The sequence below is a fragment of the Rhopilema esculentum genome, chromosome 15, assembly GCF_057945365.1.
Source record: "Rhopilema esculentum isolate cy_ngs chromosome 15, ASM5794536v1, whole genome shotgun sequence".
NCBI classification, from domain to species: domain Eukaryota; kingdom Metazoa; phylum Cnidaria; class Scyphozoa; order Rhizostomeae; family Rhizostomatidae; genus Rhopilema; species Rhopilema esculentum.
The window spans coordinates 4,598,348-4,623,208 of record NC_142829.1 but is presented as its reverse complement, the minus strand read 5'-3'; the positions used below and the strand labels follow the sequence as shown (position 1 = coordinate 4,623,208).

At 35.3% G+C, this 24,861-nt stretch overlaps 2 protein-coding genes across 3 annotated transcripts in view; one reads left to right on the top strand and one right to left on the bottom strand.

Annotated features, from left to right (window-relative positions):
* Nucleotides 1-24,408, top strand: part of LOC135685172 (uncharacterized) — a 41,290-nt gene extending 16,882 nt beyond the window's left edge. The window contains exons 10-13 of one of the 2 annotated variants that reach the window (XM_065201005.2): nt 1,742-2,092; nt 13,665-13,775; nt 16,523-23,426; nt 24,303-24,408. In XM_065201005.2, coding sequence (XP_065057077.2) covers nt 1,742-2,092; nt 13,665-13,775; nt 16,523-16,567 — 507 coding nt within the window. In that variant the 3' untranslated portion in view covers nt 16,568-23,426; nt 24,303-24,408. Of the gene's footprint in view, nt 1-1,741; nt 2,093-13,664; nt 13,776-16,522; nt 23,507-24,302 lie in introns of both variants that reach the window. The other variant, XM_089112869.1, reaches the window with a different exon arrangement.
* LOC135685175 (charged multivesicular body protein 2b) lies at nt 17,612-21,921 on the bottom strand. Its single transcript, XM_065201010.2, has 7 exons — nt 21,794-21,921; nt 20,914-21,005; nt 20,037-20,078; nt 19,676-19,828; nt 19,184-19,286; nt 18,726-18,832; nt 17,612-17,966 (listed from the first exon to the last, which is right to left on the bottom strand). Exons 1-7 carry the CDS (start codon nt 21,819-21,821, stop codon nt 17,859-17,861), a joined length of 633 nt encoding a protein of 210 aa, XP_065057082.2. The 5' UTR covers nt 21,822-21,921; the 3' UTR covers nt 17,612-17,858.
* Nucleotides 24,409-24,861: the final 453 nt, after the last annotated feature.

Below are 24,861 nucleotides of genomic sequence, written 5' to 3'. Positions count from 1 at the left end.
TTAAAAAGAGTGTATACTTTGTTGAAGTGACGTCAAAGCTGCTTAAGTTAGATATACCTAGCACCCAATATCCTAGCTTGACTGGATTGTCCTAGCTTTTTTTCAAAGGACGAAAACTTTCGGTTACTTTTAACTGTAAAACTTCCTTGGTTTTAATCAGAATGTGAACAGAACCCGGCCAATATAGCAGTTATTCTTGGTACGAAAAAGCTTATCCTAATGAAGGAGGCCGCGTATGCCACTCCTTTAAATCCACTGTAAAATACTGAGGGTTTTCTTAGTACTTCTTTGTTTGAAACTGAAGCTTTGCTATTTGTTATGTATTATTTTGTAAGGAATCTTTTGTCGTTTTTTTAATTTACTTTTTATCTTTATAAAAGTCGATTAGTCTCGTGTAAGCCTGAAATAAAGTGATAACTGTGTTAAAACTGGGTTTTTATGAAAGTATAAAAACAGCAAAACTTCATTTTCGATTTTTATCAATACAAAAATATTGTAAGTCCCAGGGAGCGGAAATACCAGTCATTTCATAGCTGTGATTGTAAGTTGGAGTAAAAGCTGTTTGTAACTGTTTTCTCTTGATAAGTATTTACATCAGAAGCGTTGTGGCCTGGGGACAAGGCATGGGCTATTGGCTCCTTCTATGGGTCATTGTATTTATATTTGTTTCTACCAAGCATCCAAAGGTAGATTTTAGGACACTGAGAAGCTATGCTTATAAAGCAGTGTCCTGGTCCTTCCTTTCGACATGACCACAACTGGTGATAGGCTCACTAGGCGATTATCACGATTATCACGATTACGACGATAACGATTATCAAATCATGCCCTCATCAACGCGTTAATCGTATACATAAAATGGCTATTCACAGGAGTAAAAAAATTCCTTGCAATGATGAGCGCTGCATATATCTTAAGTAAACGTAGGGAGAGAAGAGAAAAGGTGAAAGATCGAGAGAGAAAGACGAGAAGGTTCTGGGTCAGAGATATTTTCAAAAATAGATCTTTTAGCGAATATCGTGGATTGGTTCAAAAACTACGACTGAACGACCGCGAATTTCATTACAGATATTTTCTCACAGCTTCAAAAAGTTTCTCGTCGAATTCCAAGCTCTCACTCTCCATTTGGAAATCAGAATGTTTGATAAGATATCCTAAACAAAACGCACACTATTTCGTTTGCCTTGGACACAGTGCCTGGGACACAGTGCCTTGGACACTCCTTTTCCTTCGAAAATTCTTCACATTATTTTGAACTAACGTCATCGAATCACGATTACCACGAATAGATATAAAGAAATGTTCATATCCTTTCGCGATAATCGTGATGGTTTTATCACGATTAGAGGGCATAACACGATTACATTTGATGTAATCACTGTTGATAAAGACGATTACAGCCTAATCGTTATCGTCATCGTGATAATCGTGATAATCGCCTAGTGAGTACCAGGCTTAAAGCCTTTTTGGTCATGTCAGCGACTCGAACCCCAGTCCCTTGAATCTGTAGCCTGTGATCCTAATCATTAAGCAAATTTTTGACTGGGTTGTAAGAGCATATGAACAAACCTGCTTATTTAAATGAAATTTTTTGTACTTTAGCTACAATACTCTTTTCATGTTTGCAAATATATAGCAGCTTGTAGTTGTCGTGTTTCTCTGGTTGTTTTATAGACGAAAGCGAAGGGTATGAACCTCGGCTCTCTGTGTGAATTTGAATGATTAATTGTTTTCTCCTTAGATTGTTGACCTAGCACTGATTGTAAAACAAGATCAAGAAGTGACAGACCCTGTCAAGGCAGCCATGCCTCCATCTATAAACCCCGAAACTAACTTGATGAAAATATTTTCAATTGCTGGACAGAAATCGTTGTCAACTTCGGCTGCTCCCACACCAGGCCATACACCACCAGGAACTCCTACCGCTGCACAAGCCAACAGTGGCAACAGCACCAACAACGCATCGTCAACAGGAACTGGCACAAGTTTAATTGCCCCTGCGCAGGGCAGCCTCGCATCGTCACTAGGAACCGCCTCTCTTGCTTCTTCAGGCCTGATAAAGCCATCAAAGACGAAGAAAAAGAAGACTAAGGTAAGCTTTTCCCTCTGTTTTTTTGTCTACACTAATCATTGGCATGCCAATTCAATTGTACTGACTTAAGGCATTCCTAGCAACAGGTTCTGGTTCTGGGTTCTGGCCTAGCAACAGCAGTAGCCTCTTTCTCGAGTACTACTATCGCTTCTATGCGGTCTTGCTTTGTCATATACTGTTTTGACTATGCTGCAACCTTTGAAATTTTATCACTTTGTTTGGCTTTGAAATAGCTTGCTAGAATTGCTGGGAAAAAATTTGAATCTACTGTCAGTTCCTAAATCGATATTTTGAGTTTCATATGCAGCTTCATAGTCGATTTGAAGCGGCTCTGGAAGGTTTAATTTTTCTGGTTTCCGTGAGGTATTTTCTTCAAGATTTTTCCTTATGAATTTGATTAAACGACGACAATAATGTGGATTAGAATAAGCCAAGCGAGGACAAACTAGTTTTTGTTGCCATTTTTCATTATAACAGGGCTTTTTAACATTTTCATTAAAATGTAGTTGAGAATGATTGAAAATATTACCATCCTTCGAAACAATATAACAGCGTTATATAGTATTAGGCCAAATATTATGATTATGGGACAAAAAAGCCACAGAGTACACTTACCTGTCCCGAACTTACCATTACTAGCCAGTGTCATTTTACTTTCCTTTTTGGGGGTGCAAAAATCAGTTCGAAATTTGCCATGTGAATCGAATCAGTTTTAAATTGAAAAAGTTGCTTTTACAAGACATTTGTTGTCAAATTTATTGACACCCATATCTTTATCCTTTGGCTGCTATCACTTCGCGTAAGGATGAGATTTTTTCTAATTACAATCTGATTGTATCGAATGATGCAAATCGATTATTTATCTTATATCTTCAGGATTAAACCTAACTGAATAAGCTTTTCTAACCGTATTTGCAAGATACAATTTAATAAAGCAACTGAAAACTAAATGCTAATCCTGTAACATCTTGACAGATGATCGTCATAATTGTCATCGACATAATTTTAAGATTCTCAAACATAATCGGTGAGATTAATATATTTCAGGGTGATGCTTCTATTGCAAGCAACCGCGTTTACAAAATGTATCACCCGTTTTATTGGTTTAATATGCAGGCCAATTTGGTACAATATCAAAGAATAAGCCATAGATTCCTCAAATATGCTTATTCAGTTGCTGTCAAAATTCAGTATATCATGCAGATAGACCTCCTATTTAAAAAAATTATTGCGTTTGATTTATAACGGGAAGTCTCAATTTAGTACATAATGTTCTGCTCTTGCTCCTCTGCTTTGTTCTTTTCTATTCAGTAACCCCTTGTACCTCTTGATCATAATTCATTTTTGCTCCTTCAAATGACAAAACTCGACGATTTAGTTCAAAGATGCTTTGTATGCACAGTGTAATGTGTATGCAGACTTTATCTGCAGCTTTCCAATACAGCATCGATTCAGTTTATAATATGATGTCTTATATTCTTACGTTTATACCATAATATTTCAGAAAACTAAGACTGCTATGCTTAGCATATTACTTCAAACCTCTTTTAATCTCTTAATATGCTGTTTCCAGCAATATTCATTGAAAATTACTGTTGTTGCCAGCATTAATTTTCATCATTTCGCAACATTTACCTCTCATTTTCACTAACCAAATCTCCCTTCTTTTATAAAAATTGAATTCAGTGATTTTTTGGCTATTCTTTTCTGTGCCGTTTTGACTCAAGCCCCACCTATCCCAAACCAGATTACTCTTACTATTTTCAAGCTTTCTCTGACTTTTGTCTCCAATTGCGCGAGTGCCATCCTTGATCCAGTTGTTAGAGGAACGCTTAAGCAATCGCTGAGTTGCGAGCATATACAGAGCGTGTCACCTTCTCAAATCTGTGGCGCCTGTGTGCATTTTAATTGTAAAGGCACTGTATCTAGGTAGAAATGTATGATGCGAAATCTCAAAATCGCCTGTTTAGGATTTTTTCAATTTTGTTAAAAGGATTGTTTTTGTTAGTGACTCGTGTAGTGCTTATTCAAAATAACGAAAATATCAAGTTTTTCATGTACTCAAAAGCTTGTAACAATATAAAATCAGGGGATTTCACCACCCCATAACTCAACACATCCCTGAAACCTCGCTCTTGCTTCATTTTATCGACATAACTTGTTCACTGTTCTGTTGCCCATTTTAAGGTTTCACATAACTGGAATTATCTAAAAAACCAGGAGATGTTCAGAAACTGCGTATAATAACAACGTCAGACTCAAGATCCTGTACTTAAATTTGTTCTACTTCTTTGTAGTTGTGGTATAGGATCTGATGGTTTTTAAATCCTATCAATGGCACAAAATCCTTAGGAAATGCATTTGTGCTTAATCGATTGCATTATAGCAAAATCGATAAATCTTTCTTGGATTGGGTGAGCTAAGCTGTTGCAGAATTTCATGTAGAAACGAGATTTGTTTCGGAACAATAAAACGAAGTTATTCAGTGCATGTCTCGAAGCATACTAATACCAAACGCATAAACGGCTTTTAGTTTATGAAAAAGTATTTAATTAAAGCCTATGAGTTAAAAACAAAGCAAATTCTCTGTTGCTATTCTAAGCTTGTTATAATCTGCAGGGTTTTAATACACTAGGAAACGGTTTAAATCTTTTAGCTCCGTGAAATGAATTTGCCACGCTCTATTCTTAAACACATCGTGTTTTTCATTTTGTTTACGAAATTTAAGGGATTCCAGTCAACATCCTTTAAGTTTAAGATAAAACACCATTTACCGACAGGGAAGAAGATTCTTGCCTGGGGAAGATTTTTTAAATTCCTATTTGCGGTTCGTAATGCTGGTTGCATCCAGCGTGTGCGAGGCTAGTCGTACCTGGCGCACACGAGGATGCTGGCACGATGCGCGCGAACAGAACGGCCTTAGCAATTGCCGGTGTAAATGCGTTTTGGTACCCTATGCAAAAGTACAACACTGTGAAACGCAATGTGTTTGAAATCGTGTGATTTCATCGTAGTGCGATGTTATTTGTATTTGTTTCTACCTAGCACCCGAAGGTAGTTTTTAAGGACACTGAGAAGCTTATGCTTATCGAGTAGTGTCATGGTCCTTCCTCTCGATTTGACCGCACCTCGTGATTCCTACGCTTGGACTTACAGATATCTGGCGACTCTCCACACTCTGGTCGAAAGTTTGGTCATGCCAGGGACTCGGACCACAGGCCCTTGGGTTTGTAGTCGGCGCCATTCGTTCGTGTACCTAGACCATTTTGCATGCTAAATTCCACCATTTGTTATGGTACCCTATTGTTTAGGTGCTTGGGTACGTTTTTGCATAACCAAAATTGCCATGCCCGGACCGAATTTGTGTACCCGGACCGAGATGCGTAAGGTTACCGAAACGCATATGACACCGCCCTCTATATATCCAGTGACTCATCCTAAATGATTGGAGTTATGCAAAAAGCTCGGTGTTTCAGCTAATTTTTGAGCTCTTTGCATAGCGCTCAGGTGCAACACTAAATCTGTCTTCGTTTCTTTAAATTCTTTGTTCCTTTTATAAAAACACACTGGCCACAGTTTCTCTTAGCTCTTAGAACTTTCCATTTGAATTTGCAACTGCATACAAAAAGCCTGGTCACTGGATCCTAAAATTTGAAGTCAGTCTGTTTTGTCTATGATGGCTGAACGTCAATAAATTAGGCTGCAAGCTCTGACATAATAACTAAGCATTGAAATATGATAACAATACTACCATAAAAAGATTCCAAAAAACAACATTGTATCAAAGACACTCATTGGGACATAAGCTGTATTCATTTTTCAATGTATAAATAACTCTTTTCAGAACCTTGCATGCATTTCAGACTGAATTAGCTCTATTTGCTAAACACTTTTTTTAGTTTGTTCACTTAATTGGACCCTAAGTAACTTTAATGTTTTTGCTTAGGCTACAGTTTCTAAATAGATTTAGGTTTTTTGGCCATTTGATCCAATATTACTGTTTGACCCGCAATTGCCAATTATTCATTCTGGGGTTTGCCAATGTCTGTAAGGCATTTAACTTTTCAGAATTTCAAATTTAGCCCTTTAGAAATACCATACTACTGATCCTGGCACTTAATGAGTCACTTTTGCCCTTACAAGAATGCATCCAATCCAGGAAACGCTTTGTGGAATTTCCGACCTCCCCAATCAGACACAAGATTGTCAAGACACAGGAATATCGTCTCTTACGTCGCGGAAATATTTAGCTATTATTTTGGTTGGCTTCATGTCTGTTTTATATGCTGACGTAACATTTTCTAGCTGATGACGCAATGCAACATATTATTTTGACAGGAAGACGTTTGTTGCGAACCAATTACCGTATTTCCTCTAATGAGCGCCGCTCTCTGATGAACGCCGCCCTCTATTAACGCCGCATCCAAAATTTGGAGTTTGTAATAAACGCCGCGGCGTTCTTTAGAGGAAATACGGTAACTATTTCTCTTGCATTATACTGAGTTCGTGGGATATAATTTAGTTAAATCAGAAGTCAGTATTGAGAAACTAGTTCTTAGAGATATTATGAGTATGAATAGAGATAGTATATAATTATCATATCTTGAAATAATATCAATGTTCCTTTGAATAATTTGTTCTTGCTAGAACTACAGTCCTGCCAAAAGTCTTTGAACACTGACGTCAGTTTCCAAGGTCAAAATCAATCATCCCCCTCTTCCCCACGGAGCAATGTTGGTTTACTATGAAACGGGTTAGGATTTTAGGAAGCACTTTCTTTTGCGCTTCTTTAATGATATTTTGCGGAAATAGGAGTACCCGGGAAAATAATTGAAAAATACAAAAACACAAAGCAAATTGCTTGGTGTTCCAAGTACTTTTGAAAATGATTGTAGATGAACCACCATTTTGTTATGTTAGGTTATCTCGAAGCCTCTCTTAAAATGATTTTTTAAATTAGTGATAGATAGGCGTTTTGGGCTTGTTAAGTCTTAGCAAGGATAAACACAGAAAGTATTAGTATTCGCCTTATATAAAAGAATGTAAGTTAATATATATGTTTAAATTTATATGGATCGAAATGACAAATGCTCTTTCTATCAATAAGTTATTTCAACAACTGCGAAAGTTGGGTTCTATCAATTTCTTTCTGCACAGAATTATGTTCTCTGTTCTTACATAAACAGGTATTATATTATACTTTAATAAACTAATGAATGAACGAACTGAAACCTGTAGTATAACATAACATCAAATTGATAATTGGAAGAGTTACTTAATTTCTTATGTGAAAAGGAAGGAAACGATATGTATGAAAACAAAATCGAATAATTGTGATAGCATAGAAAAATAAAGTGGATTGATGTACATCTGATTGGATGAATAAATTTTAGAACAGGATTTTTGAAAACGGTTGGGAAAAAGAAGAGAGTAACGTGTACATCAATCAGTAAGTGGTTAGATTAGCTTTTTTAGTAGGCCGTAATAAAAGCAATGTTTATGAAAGGAAATTACTTTGAAATGAATAGGATATTGTAACCTGTTCCAGGGATTAAGCTCTGTATTTCGTCATCAATTTGTTTGTCAGAATAATTACATTAAGTTTGAAATACTCCAACTAATGTATAATTGCATTGTTTATTAAGAAAATGCCTACAAAGGCTTCCAAAATGTTGTGACGTACAAAACAGTGATTTCTTTCACAAATCTTTCCTACCGCTGATTTTGGCTGTAATATTATTCATGACCATCATAATGATTGACGTGGAAATAAAAAAGCTCTTACCGCTTAATTTCTATATACATGTTAATACTTCTCGATTTTTACGATTTTTGACTCCATAATTCTCATGTTTATGTTGACTATCAAATATATGGATATTAAATATTTTAAAAAGTTGTGGAGCTGCCCAAGTGGTACTTTTGTAACTGTTAACGTTGAGATTTTCCTTAGGCAGCCTTTTCACTAGGCCGGGTCAAAACATTACCGGGTTAAAAGTTATCCGTTTTTAAAGTGAGTCAATTGACACGGCATTTTTCTTCGACCCGTTTTTAATCCGTTTTTTATCGTTCTCACTAAGCCGGGTTAAAGTGTATTCAGGGTGAAATATTCGAAAACGCACACAGAGTTGTGAGAGAAATCAGTATTTGCGTCAATAATCCTTCAATTTCCATTGTTGTAGGCAAACGGAAGCAGCATCGACATCGAGGATTTTGTTTTTTGATTTTTGGCGCCATCTCAATTCTTAAACGTTGCTGTTGTTGCAAGTGGGTCAGATCCGGGTTTCGGCGTTAAGATACCCGGGTTAAAACTGACCCACTCTGAGACCCGTTTTCAAACTTATTTGTTTTTCAAGTGGGTTAGTGGGAACGCGACGCAGAAACGGATAACTTTTAACCCGTTTTTGTTTTAACCCGGGCTAGTGGAAAGGCTGCCTTAGTGTGTGTCTAGAATCTCGTAGATTTCTACCCTGGGTACGAGAGCTGAATCCAGGGATGAAGTATTGTAGATATTGTAGACGGCTGCGGTGGAAAAAGTGACTCAAAAAGTATTTCTGTGACTAGTTTCGAATCATATTTCGGATAGCAGTAGCAGATTTCTTTGAACAGTTTTGTTATTCAAGTGTAGAAATTGTTTCTGAACTTTTACTGATCTCCGATCTATAAATGATTTTTTTATTTCGCAAACAACCTTAAAGCTGGCTATCAACCTTGCTATATTTGATAGAGTTTTCAAATGATGATGTCACAAAAACCTTTTTTCATGATTTTCAAATTTGTTCCCATATCCTGAAAGAGCATCATGAAATACCTCTAAATCTGCAAAATCAGTTAAAGGTATTACGAATTGGCTGAGATGTGTCCAGATGAACACAAGCTCTGGCCCTATCAAACCTTTGTGACATTTTTCTATAAAATTTTGAATCTCAAATCGACTTTACAATGTTATGAATTTTAGTATACATGTTCATCTTAAGTTTATCTGTAAAGCTCGGTCTTTTTATATTCTATGAGTTGGCTTTTCAGCTTTTGAAGGCACTATATTAGGAAATTGAAAAACCTGTCGAGCAATTAGTGATGTTTAGCTTTCTTCAGCTGATTGCGCATGTTTTTTGCTGCCGCTGATCAAGAGTTTTCAGGAATCGCTTTGTGCGTGCTCCAAGGGTATGTTTCTTGTGGCTTCATTTCTTTGGTAAGGTGGATATGGTAAGGTGAACCTAGGTTAATTGGCCATAGCGTCTGATAGGAAAGCTCAGTTTGATTGGTGATGCTTCGTGGAGCCTGTTGACTGCGAGGTTTTGCATGTTAAACGCGATTTTGGTTCTTATAAAAAAAGAATATTTTTGCTACGTTTCATTCGTAAATAAATCTCTTGATTTTAATTGAGTAAAAAATGGTTAATTTTACAGACTACAACTGTTCTTGGAAAAAGCAAACATTTTACAACAAAACTAAAGCAAGAAAATATAAACCCAGATATGGATCGAAATAAATAGGCCAATCAACAATGCGCGAGCACACGACCGGTGTTGTTACCCAATCAGTGCCGTGTGCCTTAAGAAAGATTACCACTGGAGCACGAGGTGAAAACAAACTCCTTCTACACAATAGCCTTCCTAGTGAATGTAACTGGCTTTACCGTGGCGTCTATTCATTGTATTTAAAAAAAATCGTTTTTGAAAGAAGAACCTGATAGACAGACTTTTGTTCGTAGTTACTGTTGCTTTGGAGAAAACGACAGGACAAAGCGTTGTTAAGATGTTTGATGTCTAGTGGTTTATGTATATGTAACGTATAGTATCTTTCGAGTCGGCCACACGCCATTTTGTGGGAGCGTTTATTAATCTCGTGTAGGTAATTGACAGTTTGGTTTTTACCTTGAAATGGGCCTAATAAGTCTCTGTAAGAAGAGGTTATCAGTTGTGGCATAATGTAGTGATTACCGGCAAATTTAAATGATTTACACGTGCTTTTGCCGATAAATGTTTTCTTGGAGGGCACGCTTTTAGCCTCAAAGATTTCCTAGCATTCATTAAATTCGATAATCGCAATGAAAATGTGGTTTGAAACCACAAATCTTAGAACAATTTTGAAAATTTCTTCAATATCAAAGTGGGTTTCCACGTGGCGAATTGACCATCAAAGTGATTTTGCCGCGACTGCGTTTGAGATGCACTAGTTCTACGCTCCCGCGTCGAATGATTTCCAGCCAATCAGATCACGACGAGTTTTGTTTGATTTGCAACAAATCTTCATATATTATTTCCAAGAAATTGCCAGCCTAGATTTTGTCAAACTGTACCGAACAAGGCAGCTTTCAAGCGCACCAATTTGTTTCTTATCATTATACTGTGTTCAGCAATTGTTTTGCCAGGGTGAATCAGTCTATGACAGTTTTAGATCTTTTCTGCAACGAATAATTATTGGCTCACCAAATGAGTGCTGCAGTTGCAGTCATTAGGTCCCAGCCCCCTTAAGTCTCGGACTTCTAATACGAGGAGGTAAGATGGCGACCATCAATATGTAATAAGAAGTTCCAAGCCTGTTTGGAACGGTATAAGTGAATTGTCAGAGGTTTCATTTTCATTCTTTCTCCTTGCCTCACTTGCTGTCTGTCTTCTGGCGTAGTTTATTACCAAGCAGATTGTTTGTTATGCCCTAGATTGATATTTCTACCAATCTTCTGCTCGTTTTGGTCTTCCATAATGCAGACGAATAAATGCAAAGGGGTTATGCTAGTAGACCTTTCTGAGAATTCATATAACCTTACCAAGCAGAGGCAGGCATCGCAAGGTCTTTGCATTATTTTATACATAGCTCACTCTTACAATACCAGCCTGTTGTCAGTTGCAGCCTTTAAAGAAGTTAAGTGCTGGAACACTTAATAAGTGCTGGAAGACAATTTTCTCAAACATTCCTCGTTACCGTGGCAAGCTCCAGTCGCCTTGGTTGTTTTCTCATCTCGTTTCATTTATCTCATTTCCTTTCCTCGATAACATTTAAATGACTGTTTGAAAACCAATCACATTTTCCTTCCATTGAATGTTAAGCAGAATATTTGAACTGTTAAATTATCCCAGTGAGCGACCAACGATAATCTTTTTAACTATACTGTGATTACCTTAGCAGCTGTTCCTTCATGGTTGACATTACCAAACCGTGGCAGTACATATGGTTTAGTGCTTCGCAAATGTGTTTATGGCCAGGTCATTAAATTAGACTGGGGTTCAAAGGTGCCTAAGGCCTAGAGGAAAATGTAATTGTTGAAAGTAGCTTACTCTTTGTTTTCTTGAAATCTATTGTACGTATGTAACAATGTTGGAAAGGGTGCGGAATGTTTAATGGGCGGCAGTGGCTGAGGTCAGGGGGTATATCCTTCTCCAACCATGAACCTTGAAATTTATTAGAAAATTTCGTAAAATTGGCAACTTTTTCTGAATTTGTCAGATATTGTTATCGTAAGCCAACAAAATGTGAATGTTCACTGTGCCCATGTGGGTAACTGCCCCTTTGCATTTTTCAATGAGGCGCATAGGAGCAGGAAAGCATGGCACTCGCGGAAAGTTATTATACGAATTATAAACTCTTGCTGTTTTTCGTAAAAGGGAAGATAATCGCTATTACGTATACCTATTTTCACACACTCCTTAAACGTGATAGGAGCTGTGTGAAATTCCATCGCATACGGTGTACTTAACAGGTAGAAAGAATAACGGACAGCTACCTCCTTGCTTTCTGAGAGCGCATTGAATTTTCTTTTTGTGTTATCTGGCCCTTGTTTGGTGCCAGGAGATGTGCCACGTGGCGGAAGAACAGTCTGAAAAAGTTATCCTATACGCTGAGCTCGCCCACTCCCCCAGAAACGTGATAACATCGCGTATTCCATATATGTTTCCAGTTTCCTTTAGGCATAATAGTTGCGTACAATGCCTGCCAAAAGTCTTGGAACACTGACATCAATTTCCAAGGTCAAAACCAATCATCCCCCTCTCCCCCACGGAACAATGTTGGTTTACTATCAAACGGATTAGGATTTTAGGAAGCACTTTCTTTTGCGCTTCTTTTATGATATTTCTCTAAATCATCAACATTGTTTGAGGGGGAAGGGGGCGGAATTAGCAAATTTTTTTCATGAAAGGAATGAAAGATATCAAATGCAGCGTAAATTGGTGGGTGTTCCAAGTACTTTTGGCAGGCATTGTAGATTGAGTTTGACAGCATACATCTTTTAGCAATTTCTATCTGCAAACTGAGCGACAATTTTTTCAAATTAACAACACTGCCTGGAGGATCTCTGATTTACTGATCAACTTGACAAGATTTTGACAGTATAGATCTGTTTTCAAGAGATAATTTTAGACATCATTCGGCAATTAACATTGGAACGTTAAATTACAATTATCGTTAACATACTTAAAGTAATCTTGTTATATGCCTTTAATAGTGAAAAGAAGATAAGACCAATCTAACTTGCAGCTTATGAGTTTGATTTGTTTGACTCAATATCTTCATTTATCAAAGAATGTCTTCAAGTTTTATTTTGAAATGAATCTTTGTGCAAACGTCTTATTTACTTCAATGAAATCTAGTATTTGCAATACGTGCTAGACTGTCGAAGCTTCATAAGCGAAGTAACAAGAAGACTTTCATTTGTTTTGGCTCTGTTAGTTTCCGTTTTTAAAGCTGCACTAGAAACACCGTTAAAACAAGTGATTCTGCCATCGGACAACATCTTTTAGATATCTTTTGCCAAAGTTTATAATGACAATATGTTTTCAATAATTGGCAGAGCCTTGTCGCCTTTTCATCTAGCAGTTTTGGAATCGATCTGCATGCAAATAAAAAAACCGCTATTGTGTAGACAGAAGGAGGTCGTTTTCAATTTCGGACTCCAATGTTGATTTTCCTATAGGCACGCGGTACTGATTGGGCAACTATACCGGTCTTGTGCTTGCATGTTTCTGATTGGCCTATTTCGATGCACAACTTTGTATATATTTTTCATCTTGTTAATTTGGAACCTTATTCTGAGGTTTTATTCTCTGAGGTGTATCAAACGAAAAGGCTATAAGTATGCTGGAAAATTTCTGCTTTTTTCAAACCCTTGCTGTATTGTTTGTCAAGTACATTTCTGTTTCTTTTTCATATAGCATGACTTTGTTTTAGCTTGGATTTTTATGCAGGGTGTCACTTTCATCTTTCAAGTGTCCCTATAACGACCTCTCATGTTGCAGGGCTGGCTTTATGCATGTCTTCTCTTTGCACTTCTGTTGCAATGCTTTCTATCTATGTTCGTTTTAATATATTTGCATTCTTTACTTGTTCACAAATTTTCTTCTGTAGACCGACATTCTTCTTTTAGGGTTTTTGTTTGATTACTAGTGTTCGTTTGTCCATAAATTTTATAAATTTTCAAGTATATTGCAATTTTCTGCAGTCATTTGGAGCTTTCCAAGATCTATGAAAAAATTAGCTTTAGATTTCTATCAGTATTTAAAAATGTTGCATTATTGTCTAGTGATATTCCGGACCTGTTGGATTAACATACTGATGCGGTTTTGTTTTTTCGTAGTTCGGTTACGCAAGCAGTATTGAACCAACCATAGACAGTATACAACCCAGTCACATTAGAGAGGCGATGCGCCGCTATTTCCAAAGTCACGGCGCCATGACACCTTTTTCGGTAAGTTATGCGAATCACTTTAACATAGCTCGAAGTTTCATGTACTTACAAAGCAGGGATGTTGTACTCCGAATAGAACACAGGGGCCTCGCACAAGGCAGTTTTCATAACCAAAAACATGTTTTATAGATGAATAAATGACTCTAAATTCTATAACAAGATTTAACAAGCATTATGCTGCTTGCAAACCTTAACAGTAAACTTTTACCAAACGATTTTAGAGAACCATGCAAATATCATGCCTTGCTTAAAACCAAACTAGAGGAACTTTGATTGACTGTAAGTTTTTTCTCAGAGGATCCCCTGATATAATTTAGCTTAAGACTCTAATCTATCAATATAAATTGAATTATAAATAAAATAAAATAAAATTGTATCTTTATTTCTCGACAATAAATTGTTTCTTTTCACGCATACCGTTCAAATTATATTTGTATTTTTGCGAGAGAATTGCTGCATACATTACAAACCTTGAAACAATAACAACATAACTGACCAAAGAGATTGAGCCCCAAGTATTTCTTAAAAGTGATAACGTTTGATCTTTTCTTCATTGGTGTATACCAAAGAGTCACGTCTTCATGTCTAAATGTATGTCCTATCAATTGATGCTTTCTGTAATTGATTATATGTATGATGGATCCCTTTCAACCGATTCTTACCTAGATTTTGTTTGTTAAAACCCTGTCTACTTTATCTAGAACCTCTTGGTATACATAAACAAAGCCTATCTTATGCAAGCAGGTTCAATCTTAGACAAATCCATCTTATTAACAGAATGCGAGGACAAGCTGACTACAATCAGAATTTAAAATCATTACCTAGAAAACACTATACTGTTGAACACTATTCAGACCCTAAAGTGTCTTACAATATTGCTTTAAGCATGAGCAACATAATTCTACACTGTATATGCTCTTGGCATAGCGTCCTCGTCTCTACTCCGTATAGCAATGTACTAACCGTCTATTATTCTTTTCCTTTCCTTTTCCTTTTCCTTTGGTCAGCCATTGCTATTCATAATTTTCCTTTCTTTTTGCATCTGGCACATATGCTAACTATGCTGCTCAACCAGTTTTCCCTTCGATATGAATGTTCCTTTTCCACTGAATAAGTCCAGTCGCATCAAGTCTCTAAAGGTCGCTACTCGCTATCTTTACTGGTTACCGTTGCTCAATCTTAAAAAACATGTCTGCCAAAACTTTCAGTTCATGAGCCAAGAATTTTTTCTAAGCATCATAAAATCTTTCCCCCACGTTTAATGTAGGTGCTGAACAGAAATGACGAGAGAATGCATCCTTGGTGCACACCTATGCTAGCTTCCCGACTCTCTATACTTTTATGCGCAGATCCTGGAATTTGATTCGTTGCCCATCCAGTATTTAACGACACGTACCGAAGTGTTCGGGTTTTTAATATTACGACAAAAATGAGACAATGTTCGCAATCCAACATCGGTATCGGCGAGCTCCGTTAAAATATTAATGAAGAGTTGACTTAGTTGTTTTATTTAGTTATATTATGCAGGAATTAAATAAAAAGCATTGGGTGTATGAGAAAAGCACGGATAAAAAATTTCCTTTACCAAGATTTTCACATGAAAGCAGACGGAAAAATGAATGTAGAAAAAGTTCTAAACTCTAGCAAAGGAGCAGTGAATGATGCACGAAGGAAACTTTAGGAAATGACATCTGAAAGTATGTCAGTGTAAAATTGAAATGAAGGAGGAATTTGTTTTCCAGGAGTAATGCGCCATAAAATCTGTATAACCTTACTCAATGGTCACAATTTATAGTTTCCCACTACTGAATTTTTTATAGTTTCCCCTAAAATTACGCCAATCAGTCTGTTTCCTTGTCTCATTTAAAGACCTACCTTACTTTCATTAATTGCACAGAATGCTGTATTCTAGTATTCTTACCCAACAAGCGGTATGTTTGTGCTGTAACAAATTTAGATGTTATGGACAAATTTGGAGAGGCTAAGCTATCTCTTTTTGGTAACAAATTCGATAGGTCTCCAAGGTTTCAATACAAAAGTTGTGGGTCTCCAGGACGTTTTTAGGCCGTGTAGGACATTAGAATCTTGTTGTTTACATCCGAAGTTCATGGACGAGTGTGTCTTTAATAATATTGGCATGCTTGAATCACCTGCTGTCAACTGCTTTTTGTTCTTTCACTGGACAGTATGCTGGAGTATTTTATTGTTGCATTGTATTGTTCTTCCTTGCTTTGCACACCCCTGTGTAATAATCTCAGTGCAAACCATTCCCGGCAAAAATTATTCCAAATGTGGAGACATCCCTTAAAAAAATCAAATAACCCAAAAACAATAGATTTCACTAGATTCCCTGGATTTTTCGTCCCCTGTCTTTGGCACGATATCCTATCCTGTGAAGAAAAAAGTTCAGCTGGCTTGATACACTGGGGTTTCATTGCTTATCATGTAAAATGATAGAATATTTCATTGATATCATTCTTCTGATCTGGCAAAGATTTTGGCAAATAAAATACCTAATTGTTCTCTTATATCAGAGCCTATCCCTAACATGACTTTATCTTACCAAAATTAGTTATCAGCATGGAATTTGTTTATTGAACATTAACATTTCATCTCTTTGTGAGCCTTACAAGCAGCTATCTGCAATTTTGAACATTTTAGAACTATTATTAGATTTAAATATTCCATGAAATACAAAATTAAATGCCGAGATTTTTTGGTAACTTTTTTTAATTCTCTTCTTTCAGAGTAATTCAAGACCATCTCTGGGCCAAAGGACGCTGTGTTTATAATCCTCTTTTTCAAGAATATGGTGGATTCCTTGTACTTTGAACTTCTGGCACCAGCTCAAAAAATGGGAAACCAGAAAAAATGAAACCAATAGTCACTGGAATCCAGCATAACCTTACCAAGGTTGGAGGTATTTAGTTTCCTTGAGAGGTCTTGTTGGCAAAATTTCAGGCCTATTTGAAAACAAGGTATATGTAAGGCAATGAAACATTTGATCATACTCCAAGATAAGACCAACCTCATTTATTAAAACATAAACGATATTGGATTTTTGTTATGATGTTCCATGTTGGCTTTAAACTTTAAAATGAGAGTAAGAGCCATTAAACTTTAAAGAGCCATTAAACTTTGAAATGAGAATGAGAGAGCAATTTCTTATCAGTGTAACTGTCAGGCTATGGGTAAGCAATGGCAACAATAGCCTACTGTATAACTCATGCAACAAGAGATGTTTTTAAACTTAGTACTTTATGCTTGTGAGGTTTCCTGTAAATATTTTTCTAAACAATAAGCAGTGTCACAGCAGATGAAACATATTTTGTGTTGTTATACTTTGTAGATATTCAAGACATTACAATATATTATTTAGAAACAGTTTAGTAGTCATGGAATGATTTTATTGGCTAATAGTTCGTTTTTGCAAAATTAAACCAAACACTACAAAAACATAAACATCATCAATGTGGTTACATTCAATCAAATGGATATCTGATGGCAACATGATATATGGATATCTGGAGGTGAAAGGGTTTCACGGAAATGAACTGGTTACCCTATCATATAGTCCCTGTTTTGCCCAGGACAGTGACCTTTCTAACAGGCACATCCCCTTGTACCAATCATATACAGGGCTCAGATTCACCTTTATTTGTCAAATAACTGGAACTTTCAAGAGAATCTTTTTAACCTGTTTAAAGTTTGAATTGCCAAAAATGGCCCAGACATAAAAAATTATGAAAGGAAAAGTTTTGTTTTCAAAAGAGGAAACATTCAAATTACCAAGCAGTTTTTTGTCATACTTAAGGTGAGATTATATTGCATGAAAGTTTCAATTATCAGTGAGATTCTTTGTATTCAGACACACATACAATTTACCAGCAAAACCTGAAAATTTTATTCTATCTATTAGTTTGCAAAAGGATAATTAGTACTTTGTGCAATTCATTAAACAACTTACCTATTGACAGAAATATAACAAAATTAAAAGAGGAAAAGTTTCTTTTTAAAAAAAATGGTTATTAAAAGAGGAAAAGTGTCTTTTTTAAAAAAAATGGTTTTAAATAAGTGTTATTTTTATGTAGCTTTTAATTTGGCAAGCATATCTTCAATTTCTTTGTCTTCATCTGATGTTGCCTTTGAAGCTTTAGGCAATGATTTTGAAGCCATTGGTGCACCTGCCAGCTGAAAAATGTAAGGTAGTGATGTTATTGTATCCATAAAAAGTAAGCTATCTTGGGTTGTAAATGTTTGCACACTCTTTCTTCAACTAAATGACACATAATATAATTTAGAAACCATTTTGGGTCCAGTTCATAAACATTTGTGACATTTTCTGTTGCAGTTCCAGTTTGGATGGAAATTTTACCCAAATATATATTGTTGCAGTAAATGAGTAGGGGAAAATACAGTAAATGGGGGCACTTCTCAAGTTATAATAAGACACTCCTCAAATTACTAAGACACTCCTCAAGTTACAAAGACATTCCTCAAATTACAAAGAAATCTATTAATCATAGCCTACTTAAAAGTAGTAAAAATGGCTTTGAATTCAAGCAAACAATTTAGCTATCCTTAAGCTTATGAACTGACTCTTCTCAGAGTATAAAACATTGCAATAATTACCGAAAATGTAAAGTTAGAAGATATACCAGTTGTGGATCAAATTTAATCCATCTTTATTCAGTGTCATCAAAAGCTCTAACTTTTGCCATTCAGATGAAAAATAAATATTTGTGCACTGCAATGTTTTTTAAAACAAAACCTGACTTATTTTGATAAATTTTTATTTGTGAATGGAGCAGAGGTATTGGAACGAAAGCTAAATTTCTTATTGCAGAGTCATCTATTTTCTTTTTAATTTCATGATCTTAAGGGGTTTGTTTTAGAATCATTACGTTGTCCCTTACAGCAAGCTATTCAAAAAAGAAATTTTCACATTACCTTTCCACTGATTTCAATACCAATTTCATCCAAAACTTGAGAGACAATGGCATCCTGTTCCTCTTCATCTCCAGATTCATCGAAGACTGATTCTAATGTGTCATTTACTATAAAGAGGAAATAAAAAGATGAAAATATAAATGTTTATTTATCAGATCTCAATCAATACTTACTTACAGAAGGGCAGCAAAAATTCAAAGAACAAATTATGATCATTGTGTGGTTTTGATTATTGTTTTTAAACTCAATAAAGGTACCAAGTTACCTAAACGCAATTTGTTTTTTAACACACAGGGTCTCACAAAATCATTGGCTCAAAATACCATTGACTGAAAACAAAATGTTTAATTAATGAATAGAAAGATATTTTCAATTCATATTGGATAACAGAAAAAAATATTGGGTATCAACTAAGACCAGATAGAAATAGAGTAGGATAATTCAATACAGCATCTTACTCATTTCTTCTGACATATCCATTTTTGCAGACTCCTTCTCAAATTCTTGAAGTGTTCTAGCCAGTTCTTGTGGTGATATATGTTTATTCATGGCACCCATTGCCTGAAAATTACAATATACAAGAAAATATTGATTTTCACTCAATAATTAAATGCATATTTTGAGGTATAGACTAACAGACATATCTGTCTGGCATGTGATATATCTCTCTGGCATGTTGGAGGGTGAGCGACTCTCTTTGAAAATGTTTCTTTTTTACAAACAAGGTATTTGCTCCTTGTCATAACATAGTGACTCCTTATCAAATTTGTTGTGATGTACAATGAAATTTTTTAAGGTGGTTCATACAGTTGGTAAAATTAAAATTTATTGCAACCACTGTTACCATTTGAATACCTGGATTCTTAAAACCTCACCAAAAATGTTCAGCTCTTACCAAACAAACCCATCTTTTTTCTTTCAAGAGAACTCATAAAAAACAATTTCCCAACCTTAGTTGCTGTTTGCATTGATCCAGCCATTTTATGAGTAGCATGCATGGCTGTTGCTTGATGACCAACAGCAGTTATTTTTCCACTGGCTGCAAGATTGCGTGTCTTTGTTTTTCGAAGTTGTACAAGTTGTTTTGCCAATGTTGTGGCAAGCTACAAGAAAAGAAAATATTGCACAACAATTTATACAGCCATATCTATACCAAATAGTCAAAAGGAAATTACAAATGTAATGCTTAAAATATTTTTTCACTTCCTTTGGGTGGCATGTCATGAGCTCTTTGATGTTCACTATAGCAGAGTTTTTTTGGTATAATCAGAGGTTTGAAATGTGTAAAAAGACAAATAAATAGTCAAATACCTGTTTATTTCCAGCCTTTGCTGCCTTCTTAATTTCATTTTCCTATAGATTCAGAAAAAGTATCATATAAGGTAAGGTTTGAGCATACATTAAAAAAATATTATGCATGAAATTGTTACTGTTCTTCTTTATTTTTATCAAAACACTTTATGTAATATAAAATATCTGTATTGGTATTTATGAGAAGGACAATTTAAAAAAATGCAATACTTTATGTATTTTCACAATTTAGTTTAAAGTGAAGCAAATACAGAATTCTTTTTGTTTGTCTTAAATCTATAACGAATTGATTCAGGTACATTTGGGGTACAAAAGCATGGTTGTTGAAATGGCAACTAGGTAAAGGGGTTTGGAAACCGCTGCTCATGTCTGGTAAATTCATTTGCCATCTTATAGAGTTTTTGCACATTTTGAAAACAAAATTGAAGGTTCAGTTTGCTGTTTTGAGGAAAAGATTCAGAAAAACTTTTAACCACAGCTTCAAACTTGTTTTGTAAAAATTTTTTGCAGGATTTGTAAAATATCACAATGAAATGTAGCACTAACAGAAATGTTATCATAATTGTTTGTGAATCATTTGATCATTGTTTCCGGAATTTTTCTGAAGAATTGATGCAAAGTTTTCTAACAATTTGTTTTTAAATTAGTCAGCTTAGGACCTTGGTCACTGCAAAATTTCACTTATGACTAGTACTCTTTCCATACTTATGTGCCCTAAGTCTACACAAACAAAATTATTGCTTAGGGAAGTGCATTTTGTAACCAAAGAAGATTAACACAGCCTTCAGAAGCAACAATTTATATTTATTTTGATAAAACAAAATCTTAACAAAATAAGAAACTTGCATGCAATGTAAGACAATAAAATTCATGATACCAGTTGCTTTTCTTGCCTCTCAAGTGCACCTCTATCCCGTGTCATTTCCCTTTGGACTTTGTTAAGCTGCCGTTTTTGCTGCTTCACTTGCTCTAAAATATAAAATTAAATTTTCACTGAGCAAAGTGTTATCCTCTCTGTGTGCTAAGGAAACTACAGAATTTTAAACATATTTAATTATAATTTCTATATGTTTAAAACTATTATTTATGATTGAAAAATCAAGCCTCGCACATGAGATGAAACTGCCAGCAATGGGGTTTTAAGAAAAATAGAAAGCGCAATTTAAGAAAAACTTAAAGTTACATGCATAATAAATATCCAGAATCAAGATATCAGAAGCTTGTAAGTTTGTGTCACAGAAAGGGAAAATTATCTTTACTCTTTCTTTAAATCATTATAAATTTATATCTTTATACTTAAAACGCATGAAAACAAAATAAAAATTAACAATCACTTCAGATAATTGATTTATACTTGACATGCAATAGAAGTTCACGTAAATTGTGCACCTAATATACTGAATTTCACAGGCACTGTTGCATTTTTCTTATTTCCAGAACTAACTTGCACATTTAGTTCTGGAAATATAAATATAAATTCCAAAAGAAAAATCAGATTGGATTTCATATGGTTCAGTCCCCTGAAAAAAAACCGGCTTTCTGGCGGGATTACCATGGTAAAGAAGTTTGAAATAAAATAAAATGAAATGAAAGATAACCAGAAAAATGTTTCGCTGGATCTCTAATAAATCATGAAGATTGCCAACGTCAATATAGGCTGGCCTAAATAAGAATTGGAAATAATTTTCAATTCTTCATTCATTACCAGACTTTTGACAATTTATAAACAATTGTTAGTAGATAAAACTTTGAATTACCTTTTGGATTTGGCTTTTTCGAAAACATTTTCGGTTCTGATTGCCTTTCAAAATACACTTTTCTGTAGCAAGCCCAACTTTTGCCAGACGCTAAGCTTCCGCCATGATTATATCTTTTGTAATGTTGTTGTTGCTGACGCAAGCAGTTTTTTTGTTAACCTTTGTTGAATGACGCAATGATAAATATTTAGAGTGACTCAAGAGGTTCTAAAACTAAAAAAATATATTCCTCTTATTTTTTAATTCCCTCATTTTTGTAAGCAAGGCTTTGAAAGGATGTAGACATTCCAACACGAAAAACCCTCAGAGCCCTAATTGCAGGGTGTTAGAAGACGAAATATATTGTCTTAATTTCATCACTGAAAACAAATGTTTTCATGTAAGAGGACCTCCGCTACGACAAAGGGAGGCCGGAGGACAAAATCTTTTGTTATGTTAAATTTGCTAAATGTTAAATTTCCCAGCAAAATTGTAAGTCTCCTTGTATAACTTACAACATCGAACATTCTCAAGTTCTATTTTCAAATGTTCCTCAGTCTTAATTGTTTTAACATTTTTATAAAAAGTTGACTCGTAACAAAAATGATTTTCCATGAAATACAGGATTCACTATAGCAAGATGAAATATATAATTTTATATTTACTCCAGATTGCGTTGTCTATTCTGACGTGACAGTGCTCGATGTGCAAAAACACAGAGCAATAGATATAATAAAATAGAATATAGACTAGAAATGAGACATGTTCTCTGTTACTCCGAGTTTCGTGCTTGCGCACTCATCAGACAGACTATAATCATTATAGTCTGTCTGATGAGTGCGCAAGCACGAAACTCGGAGTAACAGCGAACATGTCTCATTTCTAGTCTATATTCTATTTTATTATATAATTTTATATTTAAGAGTTTTAAGGGAATTATTTTTTACAAGAATTTATTTTTGTGGAGATTTTTTGCAAATTTCGCGGGTGTTATCTTTTGTGGATTGACCAAATTCGAATATTAACAAGGGAATTTATTAAAAAAACTCCAAATTTTGAATATCTTTAGCCTTAGGTTGAAATGTCTGCTTTATTGCGTTTTTCACGAGGTTTTTGGAAAGTTTTGTAGTCGAGGAGAGGGCACCTTTTAACCTTTATTTAAGATTCAGTAGACTTTGGTTAACGTTACAACAAATGTGGCTTGAAAACTTGTAACTGTGAACGGGGTGTTTCTGCAAACGCAGCTAAATTGAACAGTTTGCAAATTTGGGTGTAAATTTTTATGTGACCATAACCTGTATGATGGGAGAGTGACTAATATTATCGTTTTAGTTTGGACGGGTTTAGAGAATTGTGCATTTGTTTCTCTTGATATACTAAAAATCATTTCATTATTTTGTTGTGACGTTCCAAAGTTCCACGGATATTGTATTTTACGGACAATCCTGCCTGCAGCGAAATACGATATATGAAAAACAGTAGCCTCATTGGTAAATTTATCGGAACTCGGAAGCATTTTGTTTTCTCTCAGAAAAACCGGAAGATCATCTTTAGCTTCCGCAGATACTCTCAGAAAAGTAAATGCTAAAAATGGATGCATTTGGGATTTGCAATTGCCTATTCTTTCAAGTATTTCTGGTTACAGTCTCGACAAGTGAGTATACACATTTTCAATTATGGATAGCAAATGAACGAAATCGTTACGGACAGACTTAAATGCAATAGGATAAACAGGTAACTACAGGCCATTTCTTTTAATGCCCAAAATTATTGTATGTTTTTCAATGGAATTTTTGGTCATAGTCTATTGTTTTTTATCACCAGATCTAGAAGGAAAATTGCCCCCTCTCTGTTTCGTATGCTAGCAAAGTCCCTGAAGAGACTATTCAGCGCACAAATAGCTGGATAGTTCAGATAAGGGGTAGCTGTCATTTAATTTGCATGTTTTGCGCCTCCGCCTCCGAAGACCTTGATGGGGTCTGTTGTCAAAGCCTCCATCTTTTTAGTACGGGAACAAAAATCTTTTGTAGGCCTTTGTATATTTCATCCTAATTTTAAACTTGTCTCGGGTTCTGTCGGAAGGATATCGTTCGCTTAAATTTCATCTGTTCCAGGAATGCAGTGCCATTTTAAGTTTCGTGTCCTATTTTTCTTCGATTTCTTCTTTGCCTAGGTGGATCATATCAAGCATGTAAAGTTTTAGTCCCCTCTATCAGCCTTTCATTGGCCTTTATGATTTTTTACAAGATGTTTCTTATTTTTAAACACAAATTATGTCGCTCGATGATGTTGATATTTTTGTCATTAGCCAGTGCAATGCCAATACAAATTTGTCACCCATCAGCCTTTTGTCAAGTTTGTTTGTTTATTGCAAAAATTTAGATCTGTGCCACCGTCATGCGAAAAGGAAGATTAGTATTAGTTTCAATAAGTGTGTATTGTGTAGAAATAATTTTTGGTAAGGGGATCTGAAACTGAGCAAATTGTGTTCATGTGTCTTCATAAAGAATGGCTCACCTTCATCTTCTAGGTCAAGGTGCAAGAATCATTCGAGAGCACCGATCGAGATCGACGATTAATGATCTAGAAACCCACTGCGGGAATACTTTGACAATAGTGCCTCCTAAACCAGGTGATTTTATTTTTTTTTTTTTTAAAAAGTAGCTTTCTCGATTCTAAATAGCTAAAGATATTAGAAACATATTGAGATTGACAAGCGGTTTCAGTTGTATGCTATAATAAGAAAAATTCGGGGTTCCACTAGAATAGTGCCTCATTTGTCCAAAGCCCTGTGTTTTCATGAAAGCCTCGCCCTGTCATGAAACACTAGAATTAGTACTTGCTTCATGCACTTATTCAGTAGAATTATGCACAAAAGATGTGGTTTGCTTTGCTTCAGGATTAAATGTGTTTTTCACACTACATTCATTTACCTAGGTGAAAAAAAGTTAATTATGCTTGAAAATGAGGAAAAAATCTTTGAAAGGCAAGAAACTGTGGAGCTTAAGAAGTTGAAGCCAAGGAACATCTCCATTGTGTTGCAGCCTTGCCACAAAGGTTCGTTTTTATTGCATTTTAACTGGTTATCT